Source organism: Oryzias latipes, chromosome 7 (assembly GCF_002234675.1).
Source record: "Oryzias latipes chromosome 7, ASM223467v1".
Classification (NCBI taxonomy): Eukaryota; Metazoa; Chordata; class Actinopteri; order Beloniformes; family Adrianichthyidae; genus Oryzias; species Oryzias latipes.
In genome coordinates, this window is record NC_019865.2 from 12,827,663 (window position 1) to 12,848,249 (window position 20,587).

The window sequence follows — 20,587 nt, forward strand, 5'->3', positions numbered from 1 at the left end:
TCTAAAATGTACATTTTCACAAGTGTTGAGTTTTGCAGATGTGTATTTTTCCTCTCCTCAGTAGAAAATGAGTCGGCCACAGCTGGACCATTACTCCTAACTTGGATTTAAACCCTTTATAGTGTACCTCAAGCGTCTAAAACTGCATTAATATACAGGGTAACATTAGATAGTTTATGTCTCTGCATTATGTCAAGGCTGGCTGTGGCTGGGAGCACAGGCAGGAGAATGTCGTGGTCAGTGGTGGGTCAAAAAGACCATCAGAGCTCAGTCTGGCAGGAAGCCAGCCTCTGTACGTGTCTGCTTTGAATGTAAATGGATTAACTCTCAATGCACATACAGCCAGACTCGGGAAACTCAAGACGACTTTTAACGTGAAAGGCCGCCAATAAGTCGCCATCGTAAATTCAGGGACCCATGCTGTCTGTACTTGCAAGACTCAGTGGCAAGTCTCCCCTGTGAGGGTGGTGCTAAGCGACTGTGATGGGGGAGCAGGTGGGCTCTGCATTGGCTGAGCTCGTCTCTCAAACCCCACAAGATCTTAACGAAGAAGGCTGGAAACTTTGACCTTGCTAATCAACACCTGAAGTATCGTGTAGTGCAGGTAGATTAATGCAGTTTTTCACCCCAAAGCATACTTTGTGGTCTCCCTAAATATGTCTGTTTGCTGTTTTTAAAGTCTCACTCTGATCCATCCAAAAAGCATTTCCAGTGGTCTTTTAAATAGGATTAGGCCCACCCTGATTTCCCATCCTCCCTTTATTTGCACTCTCTCCCATCATCTTACAGCCCCACACAACCCCAGGTTACATTATCAGTGCAACAAAAATGGCGAGCAACATTGGAGCTATTCAGCTATACAGTTTTGAGCCAGATTCCGGCTCAGATGAGGAAAATGAAGACGTACATGGATTTATTTGTCTGTGAGTGGATGTATCTGAATAGAATGGAGCAAATTGTTAACACCTATGAAACAGCTACAGAACACACTTTGTCAAACAGCATTTTTTAATCTACTTCTGATTCACCATGATTTGAATAAAGAAATACTTAGAAACGTTATTTACATTTTTTTTTAATAATTTTCTTTATATACGTCCTTCATCATGGGGAAACGCCACAAGACCATGTTAAAAACACTAAAAACACCATTTTCATTGGAGTAGATTTTTAAACGCAGAATGGGTTGATTTAGAACTTTCCGTCACAAGGGAGGCCCATGTGGTAACATCCATTTTCTGTAAATTGCTTTTAAGTGAGCAACTTAGGCTTGTCTAATGCAAATTCTCTCGTGGCAAAGAGCTGTAGAGTGGTGCTCAAACAGCGTGCATCGAAAGTCTCAATCACAAAGCGTCATTTAACAGCAGGGGACAACAAACTAATCTTGCAGGAGATCTTATACTACCAATTTAAAATCAATAAAGACACATTACGTTTTTTAGAACCAATACTAGAGCTTTGCTGTAAATAAGGGCTCGGTTTTGAAGCACACACAGTTGTCGCCTGCCTGCCTCTGTGGGGGATCATTTCAAAACCACTGATGGATTTGGAGCCAATTCCATTGCTACATTTCACCAAACATTTTGACACTAATATACACAATTTTTTCAAATTATTTTGTTGTTGGGCTGCAAGCAGTTGGGTATAATTATGCCAATGGGTAATTTTTAGTCATGTATTGATGAAGCGACATAAAAGATCATTAGCTGCATGGTTTTAAATAGTTCAAAGGAAGTTAAGTGGCATCTTTTTAAGAAAAAAGGTCATTTGTAATCCTGTTATCCTCTCCTGCTAAATGAAACGCTGTGTTGTGGTATTCTATGATTTTCTGTCTCTGATCATTGCAGACTCAGTTAATGCCTTCGGTTGTATTTTTTTAAACTCTCCCTCGCTCTGCAAATTAATTTATGGTCTAATTACAAGACAAGCCTCCACATATGAAAGAACACAAATCATTGGTCCTCACTAAATGGCAGAAACATGGTGCAGGATAATTGAAAATGTAGAGGTGGATCAATATTTAGATGCCCAAGGTTACGTGAAGTGTGACACCAAAATTAACATGGAAATATGATGCATTACATCTGTGGGCAAATTGGTTTATGTGAGGGTGAATGAGTAGGGACTTTGAAAACGAGCAGCTCTGATTTCTGGCCACACCCACGCAGTCCAAATGTTGCAGACGTGTACTGCTGCAGTTGCACGTGCTCTCTCTCATGCACTATGTTTCACTGTTAGTGGAGTGTTGTGTCGGTCCTGAAGTCTCTTTTTATGACACGGTGTACCAGGAAAACTCAAATCCCGACTGTGTCCCGGTGCATCAGTGGCCCAACCCCTCACCTTTCTAGCATTTACATCTGGCCTGTTAAAAAATGAAATCAGCTTGTGGAGGGCAAGCATTTGCATTTGCATTTTATTGGAAGAACAGAGATTTAGAGCAGAGGATATATCAGCTCTGAGCAGACAGAATTAGTTAACAATGCATTACCTGCCTTTTATGGCAGCTATAACTCTTCCCCCCCTGGTGGGGAGAGGAGATGAAGGAAGGAGTGTGGAGGTGGTGGGGGGTATCGAAGGGGAAACACAGCCAGCAGAAGGTTGGTGGTGGGAGCTGCAGCACATAAGTAGGGGGGGGGGGGGGTATTGGAACCCAGAAGGTTTGTCTGTGGAGCTTTACTGCTCATTTAGTGTGATAGCTGCACAAATTAGAGCTTCACGCTGCAATCACCTTCACACAGATCAGTGCTCTGTGCTGGGAGATGACAGGCCGAACGTCACTGCAGACATTTTTATCCGATTGCAACAAGAAAAAAGAGAGATGCAGCTGTCGGGCAGCTGTGCTCACATGATCACAGCAAAGAATGCAACACCAGATTCCACCTCACTGTGATACTCAAGACTTCCAAAAAGACTCTGAACAAAATTAACGGGTGTAAGAGTTTGCATAACCCGTTGCACATATTTGTTGTTTTTGTGGTATCCTTGAACAAGCTATATTTTTTAGTAGACCCTCTGCGGCAGTCCCTTTCTCACCCAAGCTGCACAGTGGCTCCCCCAACGCTCATTAGGTGTAATGTGCAGCATAAAGACCCACCTCTGCTGTGCGTAATACCCCAAGGAACTAATTTGTACAAGAAGGTACAGGTAAAGGGGAATTTTCTTTTCTGACTTTTGATTGTTGCAAATAACTAAATACATTTACAGCAACACATAATCACCACTGAGACAACTATTTCCAACACAAGTGTCTAAGAAAATAACCAGTGAAACCGCAATGCAATGAATCGACTCTGTTCTGAAAAGCCAACACCTCCCAGGTAAACGTGCCACCAACTGCTCCCAGTTGATTCTTCCCAGGTACAGCACATTCCTCTCTATCTGCACAAACCACATTTTCTTCAGAGCTTTAACCCCAGTGATGCTTCGCTCTGTATTCCCACAGATAACATACCAGGAATGAGTCTACATCTGTGCTTGCCACACATGGCTTTGGCTGAGCTCCAATGAGCACCGCAGTGGTTTCCCATCCAAACCCACTGGCCTGCGTTTGTCAGTGGAGAGCTCCAGGCTGGATACAACAGCTCGCTGCTCCCCTCCTTTCACCCAGCTTAATGGTCCCAGGGGCTGGATATTTACTACTGACCTTTGCATTCCATTTGCAGAGTAAAAGCTCTTTTGTGAGGAAAATTCCATCATTTTCAACGTAACCCAGCAGCACTTTGCAGATGTGTGTGTGTATGTGTGTCAAGCAGAGGGTCTAAAAGGCACCACCAAAGCGAAAAAAATCAAAGACAAAAAAAGACTCAAAACATATTATTTTAAGAGCATTTTTATTATTATTTTAAACATGACTGGAATTCACTTTACGGGGAAGTTAGTCATTAAGGATTGCCATTTTCTAATTTTAAAAATCTAAAGTGGATTTTGTACTATTTCTATAATGTGCATTAAATCAATGGCAAAACCTTAGCTGTCCAATTTGACATGTTTCCTCACTGATTCCTTTGCCGCCTTAGAAGAAAGGCTGCCTTTCAGTGTTAAGTTGTACATGTTTTACAGGGTGTGCGCCGTGTTTGCATGCAACATGTGAATGTCAGAACACAAAATGTGCCCATAAAAAGTTTCACAGAAAAATTGTACACATTTTGCACACAATGATTCTACTGGAACCTGAAGAAAAAAAAAAACACTTTTGCGTTGGAATTGGTTAATACTGCCCTCTGCTGACAAACGGCAGTAAATAGGTTTTTGATGTGTGATTCTAAAATTGCATTAAATCTATAAAGTATATATATATATTTTTGTCAGTTTGCAGGGTAATGTTATGAAAAATGTAATTTATACTGTAAAACGAAGTGAACACATGAAGACCTTGAAACACTCAAAATGTTTATTAAAGGATGCTACTATACATGTATACTTGGAACATTTCTCTCACACAATAAACTACTGACTTTAAAAAATGTATATTGTCAAAAGGTAAATAAAACCCATATTTACATTAAAAAATGTGCTGGCAAGGAAATGTATGGGTAGTATCAAAAGGAAGATGACAGCATTTCTTATCAGTTAAAAACAAGCAGTCTGTGAATCTGCAGACATTTGGTCCAATGCTTCTCTGCAGGCTGCAAAACCAGTTTCAATCTTCAACAACAAACCATGTATTTATCAGGGTTAGTCACCTTAAAATTCAAACTAATGAACAGGTGATAAGGAGCTATTCAAACAATATTTTTTGTAATTCATTAAAACTACTGAAGCTTTTTAGCAGGGGGAGCATGGAAAAAGAAATGCAAATAAATAAATCTAGTCTTTATTGTTGACCACAGTATTAATTTCAGTTATCAAAGTGGCAGCTAAGTTTCTCCTTTGAATGCTAGCTGAATTTTATTTTGAAAGGGCGCAAGATCACACAATTCATGCAAATTAAAAGTAAAAAAAAAAAAAATCATTCAAACAATGATTGGGATATGATTAAAAGTACAGAATGGAGAAAAAAATGTCTTTATTGTATTTTTTCTTCTTCTGGCAACACTGTCAAAAAAAACAGAAAGAAAAAAACCGCAAAACAATCATTTGACGAAACAGCACAAATTAAAACCAATATACATCACTACACAGACGTGCACCTACATGACTAAACAGGTGCACCAGTCTTCTCAACTGCAGGCCAATCCAGCTGCCATGTCATTAATTCAGCTTTCACAATTATCATAGTTTTTACATTTAAATTTCATGAAGGTGATCATGTCCCTTTTGAAGCATGTTATGGTGATGGATGTCAAAACATGAAACAGATGAATGCTTCAGGAAGATGAATGATCAATGGAATCCTGAACATCAGATCAACATCTACTCATTGGGACAAATATTTAGGATTTTTTTCTTACCTTAATCTGAAACAAAAATATTAAACTACAACAAAGAGAATTGATGGCAGAGTAGACGTCATGATCAAATGATCGCACATGTTTGAGCGTTTGGTGAGAGTGGCCCTGTTAAAAATTACCGGTTACAAATATTAAAAAAAAAAAAAAAAATAGAAACAGTGGGGAAAACGATTATTAAACACGTTTAAAAATGAATCAGGTGTGATATCTGCTGCCTAAAGGGGTAAAAAAAGAAAGATAAGTGAATAGCTTCAACATTTTCCTGTCAAAGAAAAGATGTGCACTGTTTACAACACAATGATGGGGATCGGGAATTCCCCCCTAAACCGTCAAATCTGGTACTTGGGTCTGGATTTGCAACTTTAACAGATGGCCACCAGTAATAGTTTCTCCAGATTTCTTCCTAGTAACATTTTTATGCAAGCACTTTAAAAAACAGGGAAAAGATAAAGACAAAAATGTTAAGATATTACAAAAAAAAAAAAAATCAATACAAAAACAGTAGAAACATTGCCCAGTAGCATATCACCCAGGTCCACTAACAAACAGCTTTCTATTTGATGGATCCTTTACAGAGTCTGGGCCCTTGTGCTCAATGAGGCATGAGTGGAGAAAACAACAAAAGGGATGCACTGTTTTTGTTTCACTGTTGGACAAAGTGAGGGATGGAAGTTTGGGAGAAGGAAAACAAAAAGTCCAACAGAATGTTTTCCCTGCAGTGGAGGTTTCCTCCAGAGGTGTTGCACTCAAGCACTGACAGCATCCTTCTCCTTCTTGTCACCGTCTTCGTGCCAGGTGAGGCGCTCCTCGTAGAAGGCTATGACGATTTGTGGACACTTATGATTGGCCTCCTTGGCAAGAACAAGATCCGCCTCGTCTGAATCTTTCCTAAAAGAGGGTAAAGCTTGAAATATTTTTGCACCACACTTCACTAACTTAAGTCCAAATAAGGCATTGTGGGATTTCATAAACAAGCTGTAGGCGGTTGCACTCTATCCTAGTCTCTGTGAAATGGCATTTCACTGTTATATTTCTAAGAGGTTCATTTACACTGCAATTTAACCATGTATTGAGACAGCATCAAGTGTTCTATCATAAAACCAAATAAAATGGGTAAGTTGGCAAGACAAACTTTTCATCTGGTGCAACAAAGGTATAGTCAGACTTCATCACAGGTGTTTTTATTTGTTCTTTCGCTCTAGGATTAAAACTGATCACAGAGAATTTTCTATAAATCATAGCAAATGAGAACAATTCTAAATTCATGATTATTTTTATGGATTTGTAAATTTATTCAAAGTAAAAGTATCAAGTCTGCAACTCAAATATGAGTCCAGAACCAGGCATGAGTGATGGTGCACTGCGTATATCCATCTAGGTAATAAGAGATAACATTAATTTTATGGTTTGGCTTCCTGTTCATCTATGGACAGACAGCCCGGTTACTGAAGTTTCTAATGGGTGATTTGCCCAGTTAACCGACACAGTCAAAAGCCTTTTTTTTTTAAGAGTCATTCCCTTCCATGTTGCAGTCAACAGTAAAACAGTCTGTGGTGATTGCACCTAGCGGAGCAGCAATTTCACACCAGATCATCATAATCATCATCATCCCAACAACAAAACTTACCATTTCATGAGGAACATTAAGTCTCCGCATGAATCAGTGGCTCCAATGATTTTCTCTGGCTCAAGTCCTCTTTCAAAGCCACGGGCTACTAGAATTTCCTCCTGTAAGAAACAAAGAAAAAAAGTTCAAACCTGAGGAAATGTTTAAAACTGTTTGTTTTTGTCTTTTGATTCTGTGCTTTAACCTCATATTTACACTTTACTGCTCTACTGGACAAATGCCGTCAGATATTTTATTGAAATTCCTTCTGTGTATAAACAGATTAATACTTTGCTTGTTTTTGCGGTAATCATTTTCAATATGTCTTATTGGTTTATGTATTATAAACAATTTTTTAATCCATGTCTAATTGATTTTAGTTTCTTTTAGCCCCCCAAATATTACTTTTATTGGATTGTATGTAGAATTGTGCTGAAAAGGCTGATTATTTGTACAAGGTGCAAAATGACAGAAGTAAAGCACTGAACACATACAGACAGATTGAGCATGTTGACATGCACATCAACTAGTTGATCGCCTGACTTATTGACCTTTTGTAATTTTCAGGACGCCACAAAAACAGGATGCGAGATCAAGACATGTGGATTTCTCAATGGTGAAGTGTACTGGCACATATCAACAATTGTATCTTCTAAAAATAAATAATTATATGTCTAAAACGTGTGTTTCAAACTTAAAGGCCACGGGCCGCATGCAGCCCGGCATGCAATTATATTCGGTTAGCATGATCGTTTTATATTATTGGTAATTACGGCATGGCGATATGAAGCGCTGGTAAAATTCAACTACAGATCCCACAATGCAGCGCTTCAGCTGCCTTGCCGAACACTTCCCACGTCAATGAAGTCTAGTTTATGATGCTGCAAGTGATAGTGAAGCTGGCCCTCTGTCGGTGCAAAAGTGAAAAGTTAATCCTGGAAATGGGCTTTTCAAACTGATGGGAGGCAGAATATGTTTACTGACATTGTTGATAAATTTATGCGTCTCATTTGTGGAGCTAATGTGGCTGTATTCAAGGAATTTAATCTTTAGACAGCACTATGAGGCAAAACATCAAATCCGTACTTTGCTGATAAACTGAGCGCATCAAGTTCGACCGGCCCTTTGGTGATTATGAATAACAAAAATGAATTTTTGAGTTGCTTCACAAACCATTTGCCGTCTATGTTGAAACTGCCCCTGTACAGATTCAGATGGAGCAGAGTGAGCTGCAGAGTGAAAGCACACTGAAGGCAAAGTACGACACTGCAGGACCTGCACAGGTTATGAACGCCATTCCTGCAGAAAAGCAGTTTCACCCTTGTGCGTGTTTGGTAGCACCTTTCTGTGTGAGAAGCTCTTCTCAGTGATGAAGACTAATAAAACAGCACGCAGATGATGTCTCACAGATGAGCAAAATGTAAGTTTTTTATAAAGTCATTCAATAGTAAAGAAAACTGAATGTTTTTTTTTCTTTTAACATTTACTGTTAAAAGAAATATATTTGTCATATTTATGTTGAAAAGAAGTTTTAAAAGTTTATAAAGTACAGTGTTATTGTCAGCGACCTAAAGTGGGTTTTGGATTTTTGCCCATCCTGTGCCATCAAGTTTGACATCCCTGGTCTAAAAGAAACTAGGGAAACGAAAGATAAAGAATTGACATGTACTGTTGTAAATATCTCTCCCTTGCTTATTAACATTTCGTTATTTAAATGTAGATCTGGAAAAAATAAAATAGATAAATTCTAAGAACCTTGCATAAAGTACAGTAACATCCTAACAAACAAACTAAACTTTATTATAAAGGGGAAAAACAACAAAAACTCATTTTTCCTCATTTATCTTGACAGCCTAGAAAACAGTGAATCCAAACATTGCATATACATAAATCTCACCTCTTTCTTCTTTTTAGGTTTACTTCCACCCTCTTCGTCTTCCTCCTCCTCATCATCTGAACCTTTTTTCTTTAAGCTCCCGGATTCTTTGGAGCGACCCGATGATCCTGTGTTGACTTTGCTGGAACCAGTGCTAGGTGTGGCACTCCCACTGCCTGGTTTTTTGTAGGTTTTCATGAATTCTGCAATAAGCTCAGGGCAATCCAAGTTCTTCTCCGGCTCCCAGGTGTTGTGCTTCCTGTAAAGGAAAACCATCCAAGTAACTCAAGACAGTTGCATAATCACAATAGTAACAAACAAAGAGAAAACACACCCAAAATAAAAACATTAAAACCGCGGTGCACACAGCTACATAACCCTTAACATTACATTGCACGTCTTTATGCGGTTTAAGTAATATTGTATTATTGCAATTACAATAGAATTGCTAACAGATTGGCGTTTTTTGTTTTTTACTTACTCTGAGTATCCTTTCCACTTTAGGAAGAATTCAACTCTGCCTTTCACGACTCTCCTGTCCAGCACCTTTTCCACGACATATTCTTCTTCGTCAGACGATGAGGATTTCTCTTCGCGAGACTTCTTGCCCATTGCAAAGTTTGGTATTTATAGCACGCTGTCACACACACAGGCCGTTAGCACTTCCTTGATCCAAAAGAAGAGAAGCCAAAGTTTAAATAACAACCGATCATCTTGGCACAGTATTTCCAGATGCGTTAATACGCACAGATCAGACGTAAATAGATAATTAAAAAAAGGATATACTTTGAATCAGAAAAGAAGATATGATAATATACGCGTTAGCATTTGATCGACGCTAACACAGAAATTGTCGTGCATAACACACTCGAGCATAACAGCAACTAAATTATTATACGAATAAAAATCACATCTGCAAGTATTTCACATAACACTTGTTCTTTTAACGAAGATAGCCCTAAGATTACAACAGGTAAGAAAACAAAACAAGCATGGGGCACGACGAACTGAGCTCTGCTAACGGTACTAGAAGCTAGACAAGATAGCATGTAAGCGAACCCCAAGCTAACTTGCCACTTTTACAGTTCAAATCACGAATCGTTATTTAAAGTAAAAACACAATATCGATAAATTAACAGTGCGATTACTTTAGGATGATCGGGCCGTCAGTTTTAGTGCGTTTTTTGCAGCGTTATCTTGCGTCTTTTGTGCAGCAGCTATCAGTCTACCAGTCTACCGGAGCTACGTTAGCATGTAGCTTAAATCACATAAAGGTGCTGAGCGGAAAAAGCGCGCGTTAAAAGCACACAATGAATGAACCCGCCTCCCGGTCAGCTGATAACCAAGAAACCAGGCAGGTTAGCAGCAAGGGTCTCAATCCATGGTATTTACTTACTGTAATAGTAATGTGTAAAATTATATGTTTTGTTATTAGACGTTTAATGTACGCTGACAAAGAAACATAATGCCTTACATATAAACAAAGCTCCAAACTATTAATTAAATAGCTAAAAATGTAATAACAAAAGTGTGTGTTGTGTCCTTTAAAATTTGTGTAATTCTTTCTTTATACTTTTTATTTTGTTTAGATAAAAAAAGTAGCTGTACGACCATTCAAAACTAATCTAGTTTAATGTTATGATGGTGATCCAAATTGATGCGGTTTATTGGCCCCAATCTATCATTTCATTTTTATTCAGATAAAATGTCACTATGTCTGCGAAAGCATCCTGTTTTCTCCCATTCCTCCTCCGTTTTTACACACTGCATTATCCTGCTCGGGGATTGGATTAATTGAATGATTGATAGGACGTAAGCCAATCAAAACTCACCTTTCTCTGAGGAAATACTACAGCGGGAACAACTGACCAATGACTGTGTAAAAAGGGGGCGTTCCTTTCCCCATTTTATCCTAGCGTTTGACTGCTGCCTGATCTTGTCTGGCGCAGATCGCTGCGTGGTTGTTGTGTCACTAGGAGTTTCCGACAAAATACAGCAAGATGTCGAAAGATGTAAGTCTTTGTATTCTGAACGATTCAAATTATTTAGCTGGTCCAGTTTCGTCAAATGGCTTCAATGGTTTAGATTTGGGCACGTTGTCTCGGTCGAAACAGCCCGTCTTCGCTGCAGAAGCTTTCTTTTCCTTATGCCGCCATTTTGTAACAACTGGGCCTCGTGGCCTATTGTTGGTTACAGGTAAACGAAATGAATCGAATGATATTAATATGAGTCACTGGTTATCGTTATTTCGATTAACCGCAATATTAACAACCTTAGGCGAACATATTTTTGCAAAAAGTCGAACAATCTGCAATCGTTGATCGCTAATGGCGGCGATGTCTGCACCACCCAACCCTCCTGCTGTTGTTGTTTTTGACGCTGGATATGTTCTGGAAATAGAGACGAAAGTCAATGAGTGGACTTTCGTTTTCAAAAATGTGTTTTTAACTCATAGTGTTTGAACTTGCGGCAACCTCTTGTTGACGTCTTCATCTATTGTTTAGGTCCCACGTGAGCCAGAGCAGCTTCGCAAGCTCTTCATTGGAGGCCTGAGCTTTGAGACAACAGACGAGAGCCTCAGAGCTCACTTTGAGCAATGGGGTACCCTGACAGACTGTGTTGTGAGTCATTTTCACAAGATGTGATTGCTATCATCCAAATTGAATTGGCTTTAAAGTATTTCATTTTTAGGTGATGAGGGATCCAAACAGCAAGAGATCCCGGGGTTTTGGCTTTGTGACCTACTCCTCTGTCCAAGAAGTTGATGCAGCCATGTCCGCCCGTCCACACAAGGTTGACGGACGGGTGGTGGAACCCAAACGAGCAGTTTCTAGAGAGGTATATTATATGACTAGACGTAAATCTGATTTCTTGTTCAAAGTATAACAAATGTTTTGGTGTGCAGGATTCAAATCGTCCAGGCGCTCATATTACAGTGAAAAAGATCTTTGTTGGAGGGATCAAAGAAGACACAGAAGAGTCCCACCTGAGGGATTACTTCCAACAGTTTGGCAAAATTGAAGTCATTGATATCATGACTGATCGGAACACTGGAAAGAAGAGGGGCTTTGCCTTTGTCACCTTCGACGATCACGATTCTGTTGACAGGATTGTCAGTGAGTACTAGTGGTATCTGATCTAGAATGGGAAAGCCCTGTAAGATTTTCATAAAAATTGAAACATGCCTTTTTATTCATAGTCCAGAAATACCACACAATCAATTCCCACAACTGTGAGGTGAGGAAAGCCCTGACCAAACAGGAAATGCAGACTGCTGGAATGGGAATGAGAGGTGGCCGCAGCAGTGGGAGTGGAAGACCCTATGACTACGACAGAGGCTTTAACCAAGGTAATGTGGGTTGTAGTATTTTTTTTTTAAATCATTGGGTCTGTAAGACAGCCATAACAAGTTTTGGGTTTTCTTCTTATTTTAAGGTGGACGGGGCAGATATGGAGATGGTCCTTACAACGGCAACGGAGGCGATGGCGGTAAGTGCAGCATACTAGATAAATTGTTTTTTTATTTTTAATTTACGAACATCTGAAGACTTAAGGTTGTTTGATGCAGGTTATGGAGGTGGGCCCGGTGGTCCTGGGGGCTATAACAGTGGCAACCGTGGGTACAACCAGGGCTACAACCAAGGTGGTGGAGGATATGGTGGAAATGGTTATGATAGCAATGGTTATGGTGAGCAACAACAACCCCGTCCCTCCACCCCCCCCTTTTTTAGGATGAGGTTGTCACTAATCATTTTTATCTACCATTTTCAAGGAAACTGTGGCAGTGGCAATAACTACAACAACATGGGTCACTATGACCCGCAGGCTTCCAACTTTGGTCCAATGAAGAACAACTTTGGTGGTGGTGGTGGAGGAGGAGGCAGAAACTTCGGTGGGTATTTGGATTTGGTGAAAACACACCAACACAGAAGTATTTTAACCCTCACCTTGTGTGTTGATTGTTTTTCTGTCTTCCAGGTGGATATGGCGGTGGATCAAACAATGGCGGTGGCTATGGCCGTCCTGGACGATTTTAAGTTTCTAAGGGGTAAGCTTCTGTAGACATAAACTTGCTGTTACATGTCGTAAAACCAGAGTTTATCATTTTAGGGAATGATTAAGTGTAGCTAACTTTAAACGAATTCACTCTGGATGTCAGGACTTATGAAGACAGTGCACAGTTAACAATGTTGTTCCATATTGTTCAACAGGACTGAGTACTTAGGAGAGGAGAGCAAGGAGAGGAGAGCAAGCGAAGTGACAGGGCAGCTGCAGGTTTACCTCCTAAATCTGCTCAGCCAAACAGTTGTGGCAGGTTACAGCTGCTACAAGAAGAGATGTACAGTAGATAAATCATGGAGGGCCTTCATTTAAAATTTGTCTTCTGTTTTTCTTTCATCATATGTGTTTTTTTTGGAAAGCAAGCATTCCAATGAGGGTTTTATGTTTATCTTTAAGTCTGGTTTTTATTTGTAACTGCATCAACTCAATCTGAAATAAACCACCTTTCAGTTTTTTATAAAGTCTCGTTAGCCTCTTTAGTGGTCTGGGTGAAGGGAGGGTTGACACTTAAACGGGGAAAAGGGCCACTTTTTGTCAAGCTCTGGAAAAGGCAATTTCCCAGTGGTGCGCAAATGTTATCTTCAAAAAGGCCGTGACTTGGCTCAGACAACTTCGAATTCTGCAAAGATCATCTCGAGGAGGCTAGCTTACATGCAAAGTCTATGAGGCTAGCCATGGAAGCAAGCTAAGGGAGAGAAGTAGCAAAGCCATCGCCAGGATCATTGAAGCAGGGGAGAGTGAGAGCAGAAGCCTGAGGCTAGCAGGCAGCAGCTACCAAAAGGCTTAAATGCTGTCTGTAGGTAAGACCAGACTTTCAACTACTGATGGTGTTTTCTCTTTTTGCCTTTTAAGCTGGTAGTGAGTTTTGTAGCCCAGTAATGACATGGCTAAAAAAAATACCACTTGATCAAAAATTGATCTCTTGCAGTGCAAAGAGGTCCACTGTAATTTGCATGCAGTCAATACAGGTTACCTTTGAGCAATGCCTTATACTTTTATTTTGTTTTGCATTTCAGGTGATTTCCAGCGGTATCCAGCACTACAAAAACATCATTTCTGTGAGAATGGCCCAGGTACAAGAAAGTGAATCTGCTGGTTGGTTTGTGGCAATATTTATTGAACAAAGATTATTTTCTTCCACAGGTTAGCTGAACTGTCGTGCTAACGCTGAAGTATTCTTTTTAAATTTTTTTTTACAGTGCTTAAAACTGCTGTGCAGTTTGATTTTTACTTTTTTATTCTTTTTTTAAATAAAATATTTTATCAACACTTTGTGTGTTTTTTATTATAAACATTGGTCTTGTGTGTCACCGTAAACTTAGTTTAACCACAAACTGAGATTGGCACGAAAAGTAAAAACACTTCCAAAGCACAGACGAGTCCTTATATTCAGCACTGATCTCTTGCTTCCATCGTATGAGGTACCAAATAAATTTTCCCATCGGGTGTTTGCTGGAGAGAATACTCATCTATTGAGTAAGGTTGTCCATCTTCGTCTCGCAAGTGAGAAAACACTTCTGCATAAAGGTCTCTCAGACGGCACTTGACAAAGCCCAGGCTGCGCTGGAACTCTAGCCTTTCCTGTGTGAGGTGTTCTCTTTGCACCTGCAGCTGGTTCAGTTCTCTTTCCAGATGAATGATGCTCTCCAGCTTCCTCTTCCTGCAGTTCTGAGCTGCCACCTTGTTCTTTCCCCTCCGTCTGATGTCTCTGACCAGTGCAAGTTGAGTGTCGGTCAGAGTATACTGAGTCAGCAGCTCGTTGAAATCATCCACTTGTAGATTGATAATTTTATCCAAAGGGAAGGGAATTTTCAAAGCCATGGCCCTCCGCTCATCCCTGCTAAGTGGAGCAGAACTGGAAAGGCCCGTGTGTGGCTTTGAGTACTTATGCTGAGAGCTCCCCCTGCTGGTTAATTCATTATACCGTTCACATGAAGCAACTGTGTTGTGCTGCTGTCTCGCTGAATGAGTTGTGGCACATGGCTGGGAGTGAGAGGAATTTTGAGAAGAAAAATACGGATTTACACCTGAGTCAAAATATGAGTGATTTGGACCTTGGTAGTCCATTGAATAACTGATATGTGCTCTCCTGGTATGATCATTAATGTTGCCTGAGTTAACATCACTGTAAGGCACATTTATTTCTACATTATGGTAACCTTGTGCAGCACCCACTGGATTTAGTGGAGATGTCAAAGGTGGACTTGATCCCAAAGAAAGACCAGCCTCTGACTCCAGACCATCAGCCATGCGGCCATGCATGTTTTGGCCATGTGCTGTCCAAAGCATGTGTCGACTTGAACCCGGAGAAAGACGGGCATTAGTTCTCCTGTGTCCATGACTTGTCCCCAACATGTTTCCAGGAGACGGCAGAGTTTGAGCGGGCATGGAGATCATTCGCTGACTAGTCTGAGAGTTTTCATATGTTGCCCTGCCGCCCAGAGGATGGCAGTGAGACACTTCTTCAGAGTAACATCCAGCATACGTCCTGGCAGTGCTCAGCTCACAAGTTGCAGGAGGGGGTTCAGAGTGAGACTGAGCCATGCCATATTCTCCTGTGGGGTCAGTAGTCTGGTACTGAGTTGCTTCATAGGAGGCATCAGTTGGTACTTCGAACTCCTGCAACAAACACATCCAGGTAAGAATAATGGAGAAAAACCACAGTGCGGACAATTAAAATAGCTATTGATTTTATTGATATATGTTAAAAGCAGAAGATATTATATTCTCTCCCCACACGTCATTTGGTTTATCACTAAGCAGAATTTGCCCTTCTTTTAGTCTGCCACCCACAGCTTACAGAGGTTTTCCAAAGACGTGATCTGGTTTCACTTTTTAACAGATGGCTATTGTGCAGCGCAGGGGGCCAGAAGCAACTTCCAGTATGTCCCTTCTCACATTTTCTTCATCCTGCCATCACTCAAATACACTATTGTGACTTGCTTTACTCTAGTGTAGCTTAGAAGAAGCCATTAAAATAGACAGAGTACAACAACGTAAAAACAAGGCAGTTTTTATTTGCTACCATAAATATTTGAGTGTCAATTTCTCTTTCAACCAACGCGTCTTTTCATTTTTTGCCTCAGCTCTGCGGTTTGTGCTCATTGACACATGTTTTGCCTCATATTAACAAGGGAACATCTAGTTTTGTGCTAAATCAGCAGTTTGTAACCATCTCTGAAGTGGAATACAACTTAATCACTAAAAAGATTCCATAAGCAATTCACTGTTCAAAGTTCTCTGTCTTGTTTTATTATCCCTTCAGAAGTTTTTTATGTCATCAATTTTATCGTAAACACACAAAAAAGGATTGAAACAAAAAGTACAGCCTTGCCTTTACAGCTCTAAATATGTGAACAGAATTATGCATCTTTTCAATAGGATTTAACTTGTGACTTTTTGTTGTTGCATGTGATCTGAACAACATAGAAATCCTTTTAAAATCTTATGCAGTCTAATGTTTTATGATGAAAAATTAAATAGTTTTACATTTTATCAAAACAGAGGTCTCCCAGTCTATCTATCATTGTTACCTGCAGCTCTGTTATTGCCATCAACTCCTGCCAAGCAACATCCATTTCGGCGTCCTGCGGCTGTCCATTGGGCCTATCTCCAGGGAAATTAGCTGAAATGGACAACCCCCCACATAGCCTGCCAGAAGTAGCCACTACCTGTGTGAATGTAAAAATAGAAAACAACTGTTATTATATTTTTTGACTGGATTCTGTTGAGCATCTTTTTTTTCCGTTTTCAAAGCAGACTCACGTCACAGTTTCTCCTCAGAGGGAGAATATAATTGACCGTTGAACACATTCAGAGAAGTCTGCAGCAAACAATCAACCTGGAGAAACAGAACAACTTGTAACTATAACTCACTATTCTGCATAAAGTACACAAATCTAACAAACAATTTCAATGTCTGTCAGTCTGTAACTCACAGCTTTTCTCCACATATACAAATCTCTTTCATAGCTCTTGATTTTCCGGTGCTACATTAGTGACTTTTTGGGTGTTTGGGAGTTCTTTTGGAACTCATAAAAGGATCAGTTCAGTTAAGATGACTCCTCCCATCAGCTGTTCCAGGCTGCAGTTATGCCAAGCCCTGATAAGACAATCTGGGGGAAAACAGAGTCCTCTGAAAGAACAGAGTGGGGACTTATGACCGCTTTGGGAAATTTTGGTTCATTAGTTGTCCGTAAGTTTTAGGTTCTTTGGAAAAAGTCAGACACAAAACGTTAAATTGTGCACTTCTTGTTGAAATTTTATTTTATTTTTGAGTCTCAAAACCCATTTATCGGCAAATAATGTAATTATGTGTGAGTGTGCACTCACACTAGTATACTGACTATTATGCATGCCGTCTGCTGCCTATTTATAACCTTGGCAATATAAAAGATGTTTGTTTCAAAACTAAATTAAAGTGCCATGCAAGGCTGCAGTTGTGCATCAGAACACGCATACACCTGCTTCACTGACCCTGAATACATTTTTTTTAATATTTGTAGACAATTAAATATTTTTTCAAAAAACCTCAAATTTTGTATGCTCTAGAATTGCTTAAGGCAATTTTTAAAACTTTCTGTTAAACATATGTTTAAAAAAGAATTGTTTAATCAGCACAATTTGCAATAAAATTGTGTTGAAATTAATTGTTAAAACTATTAAAAAAGATTTTTTGTACAGGCAAAACGAAGTACATACTTTTACAAAATACTTGAAATGTACTTTGAAGAGTACGCCTTTTAAACTGGGTGAGTATGTTGTTATAAGTTATATTTATTTCATATCAAATGTATTCAAAACCATGCTTTTTTATGTATTTATTCATGTGTTATTAGGGTTTAATTCTAGCTTAACATTTCTGAAACTCTGTGTGTTTTTTGTGCTGGAACTTATTAAAAGCATCATCAGTCACCAGTCTTCCGAAGAAGTATGCAATGTCAACACAAAAGTACTAATAGAGAAGAACGTACCTGAGCAAGAATCTCCGCATCTTCAACAGTTGATAGGTAAAAATTAAAAATAAAATCAGGTGTTCAGCAGGATCCTTTTGGTTTGAAAAAATACAAGGTAAAAATGTTAGAGCCGTTCAAACATAGTACAGGAGGGTACAAGGCTCAGGGCCTCTTGCTCTGAGTCCTATTCAACTCTGTCTCTCCCTGTTAGGCTTCTCTGCAGCCACCAGCATAAATGGGATGGCTCTGTGCAGACAAACGCAACCTTCCTGTAAAGCACCCACACCATCTTTTTTTCTTTTTTTTTTTTACACTATTGTATCCTTAAGCTTGCACTCCAACCTCCAAATTTCCCCTTTGCCCACATTACAAACCACAAACCAACAGTCTGGCACACACCACAAAAAATGTCTTTCCTCTGAGAAAAAGGTAGCTGCTTACAAATTCCCCCAAAACACTGTAAATTATTTGGATTCCAGTTTTCTAAAAACAAAACAGGTAAAAAAGAGATTTAACGCTGAAACGTAAAGAACGTAAAGAGAAGCGAGCCAAATGGTTGTCTTAGAACCGGCCAGAACAATGTCCTTCCAAAAGAGTGTGATGTGGAGCACCTGGAGTCAGAGCAAGCATGGCAGTGAGGGCCCTGCTCAAGCAGAAGTGGCTTTGAGGCAGGATTGAGTCTTGGTTTAGCAGGGATGGAATGTACACCCTCCGACAGGTAAGAAAGACCACATTGTTCTTCTATTTGGCAGAGCAACTGCAAGGGAAGAGAAGGAAGGGGGAGAATGAAGGGGAGCGTGTCTTACATAGCAAGTGATCATTAAGATCCATCACCAGGAAAAAAGAAAAAATTTGATTTGTCCAGATCTGGAACTCCAAACAGGGAATCTGCATGTGTTCAAATGTTTTAGTAAATGTATTTAATAAAATATTTATTCATTATTTTCAGCACAATAGCATCACAAATAACAGTTGCAACTTTCAACAGGGATAAATTAAGACCACAATGGATTAGATGAGATTTTCTAAGTGTCTTGCTAGTCAACCAGTTGGTACCCGATTTAAACGGTTTACTAATAAAGTACAGTCAATTTTTTGTAATAAATTAATTTTAAGTTTCTATTCTTTTTAACCATCTGTTTATTGAATATTTCTAAAAAAATAAAGCTTATTTAAAGTATATTTTACTAAAAGAGTTTTAAATGTACTCAAATAGGCACGGAACCAAACCGAATTTTTCACAACCTCTTCTTCCTCTTGTTAATTTACATGTCAAAAATTTGATTTTGACATGAATGCAAACCAATGTCTTCTATAAGGGATTCTGTTTAACTCGATGTTTTGTATATCCTTATATCATCATATATTTACACAGGTGCAAACGTCTGTTCTTTTTTTTAAATTTGGTAAAGTCATAACTATTTCCGGAAACATGACAACGTGATAACGTCTTATTTATCCAAATGTTTTCTCTGGCATTTTCTACACATGGAAAAGTAGCTGACAAAGTCAAGAAAGGTGAACGTCTAACAGGAATAAGAAGAAGGGACTTCCCAAACCAAGTTCCTAGCACCCAGCCCCTGACTCAACCCCTGCCACAGCGAGCCAAAGACACCCTGTTATTACTGCAACCACAGTGGTTTTAACTCTGGACACAGTTCCCAGATCAACGCCCACATTCCCACCATGTGTTCGCTTGCTTCAATTAGTCTTTGACATCTCTGCTTTATGGCTTCTCTGAATCTCCCCGGTCTGTCATAGTTCAAATCTTAAGCACCTCAGCCACTTAACCAACTTTACTTTAGAAGCAGAGGTTAGTCACTGCCCTGCAACAGCCGACAGCTGAGTCCCGTAGGCTTAATGACCCCAGCTCACATAAGACCATGTCATAATACAAGCTGACCTGCATTGTTGAAAACGTGGTTACTTTTTCTTGATTTTTGCCACACATATGAGCGATGACATATGTCCCCAGCTGCTGATGTGTCTACTCAGGAGTTTTGGCCTGTTTGTTTTTTCTTCAGAAAGCTTTTTTTCTCAATATAGGAGGAAATACCCACTCCCTGCCACACTAAACCAGTGTTTTCAGTGAGCTGTGGTATTAGAAAGGGAATGTTTTGAAGTTTGCTTCTGGGAAGTGAAAAAATACTGGATTCCAAATGCTGGTTAACTGACCTTTTGTCATATAGTGAGTTTTGGAGTGGAGATATTAACCTGGAAGATATCTCATTTGTTATTTTAATCATTCTGGAGTGCTAATTTTTATCTAGACAACACATGTTATGAGGGTAAAGAAAACCTACTGATTATGTTGTTTTTGTTTCTGTATTATTGTTAAGAAAAATTATTTCTCTGGAACACGGACCTCGCCAAAAGATCAGATCCAGAAGCAGACAGAAATGAGGCCTTTGCTCTGTCGACTGTTTTTCGTGATGGTAACTCATTAAAATGCAACCACAACCTGGAGACAAAATGAGGAACCTGAAGATGCAGCATCATTCTTCAGAGTGTCCCAATAAGGCCCGCTCTTATCTTGAGATGTTCAGATTATGAAGATGTCTTGCAACACCAGTGTTACATGTCTGGGTTACTTTCAGATAACTTAAACTGTGGTCTACTTTTTTTTTGACATTGACATCAACCTTTACTTAGTATTCCTACCAATGGTGTAGCAGGAAAAACTGTTTAAAAAGTTGTA

General features: G+C 39.5%; 3 protein-coding genes across 6 annotated transcripts; 1 reads left to right on the plus strand and 2 right to left on the minus strand.

The window, feature by feature from the left end:
• Positions 1–4,368: 4,368 nt before the first annotated feature.
• cbx5 (chromobox 5) lies at positions 4,369–10,582 on the minus strand. Its single transcript, XM_004070469.4, has 5 exons — positions 10,021–10,582; positions 9,354–9,538; positions 8,894–9,131; positions 7,018–7,118; positions 4,369–6,278 (listed from the first exon to the last, which is right to left on the minus strand). Exons 2-5 carry the CDS (start codon positions 9,482–9,484, stop codon positions 6,137–6,139), a joined length of 612 nt encoding a protein of 203 aa, XP_004070517.1. The 5' UTR covers positions 9,485–9,538; positions 10,021–10,582; the 3' UTR covers positions 4,369–6,136.
• A 172-nt stretch (positions 10,583–10,754) lies between these two features.
• On the plus strand, positions 10,755–14,203 carry LOC101174914 (heterogeneous nuclear ribonucleoprotein A1). Of its 3 annotated transcripts, XR_909012.3 has the most exons (11): positions 10,755–10,884; positions 11,377–11,493; positions 11,564–11,710; positions 11,778–11,988; positions 12,072–12,221; positions 12,308–12,361; positions 12,441–12,560; positions 12,645–12,764; positions 12,851–12,920; positions 13,951–14,007; positions 14,078–14,203. XR_909012.3 is itself a non-coding variant. In XM_020704675.1 (10 exons), exons 1-9 carry the CDS (start codon positions 10,873–10,875, stop codon positions 12,907–12,909), a joined length of 990 nt encoding a protein of 329 aa, XP_020560334.1. In that variant the 5' UTR covers positions 10,755–10,872; the 3' UTR covers positions 12,910–12,920; positions 13,951–14,203. The 3 variants fall into 3 exon arrangements, 2 of the variants coding, with proteins under 2 accessions (XP_020560334.1, XP_004070518.1); XM_020704675.1 differs by having other exon boundaries at positions 13,951–14,203; XM_004070470.4 differs by lacking the exons at positions 13,951–14,007; positions 14,078–14,203 and adding an exon at positions 13,084–13,391.
• Positions 13,280–18,728, minus strand: nfe2 (nuclear factor, erythroid 2). 2 transcript variants are annotated; one of them, XM_011477118.3, is made up of 4 exons: positions 17,908–18,728; positions 16,700–16,775; positions 16,468–16,605; positions 13,280–15,553 (listed from the first exon to the last, which is right to left on the minus strand). In XM_011477118.3, exons 2-4 carry the CDS (start codon positions 16,745–16,747, stop codon positions 14,324–14,326), a joined length of 1,416 nt encoding a protein of 471 aa, XP_011475420.1. In that variant the 5' UTR covers positions 16,748–16,775; positions 17,908–18,728; the 3' UTR covers positions 13,280–14,323. The 2 variants fall into 2 exon arrangements, with proteins under 2 accessions (XP_011475420.1, XP_004070763.1); XM_004070715.4 differs by lacking the exon at positions 17,908–18,728 and adding an exon at positions 16,873–17,267.
• Between the last annotated feature and the right edge of the window lie 1,859 nt (positions 18,729–20,587).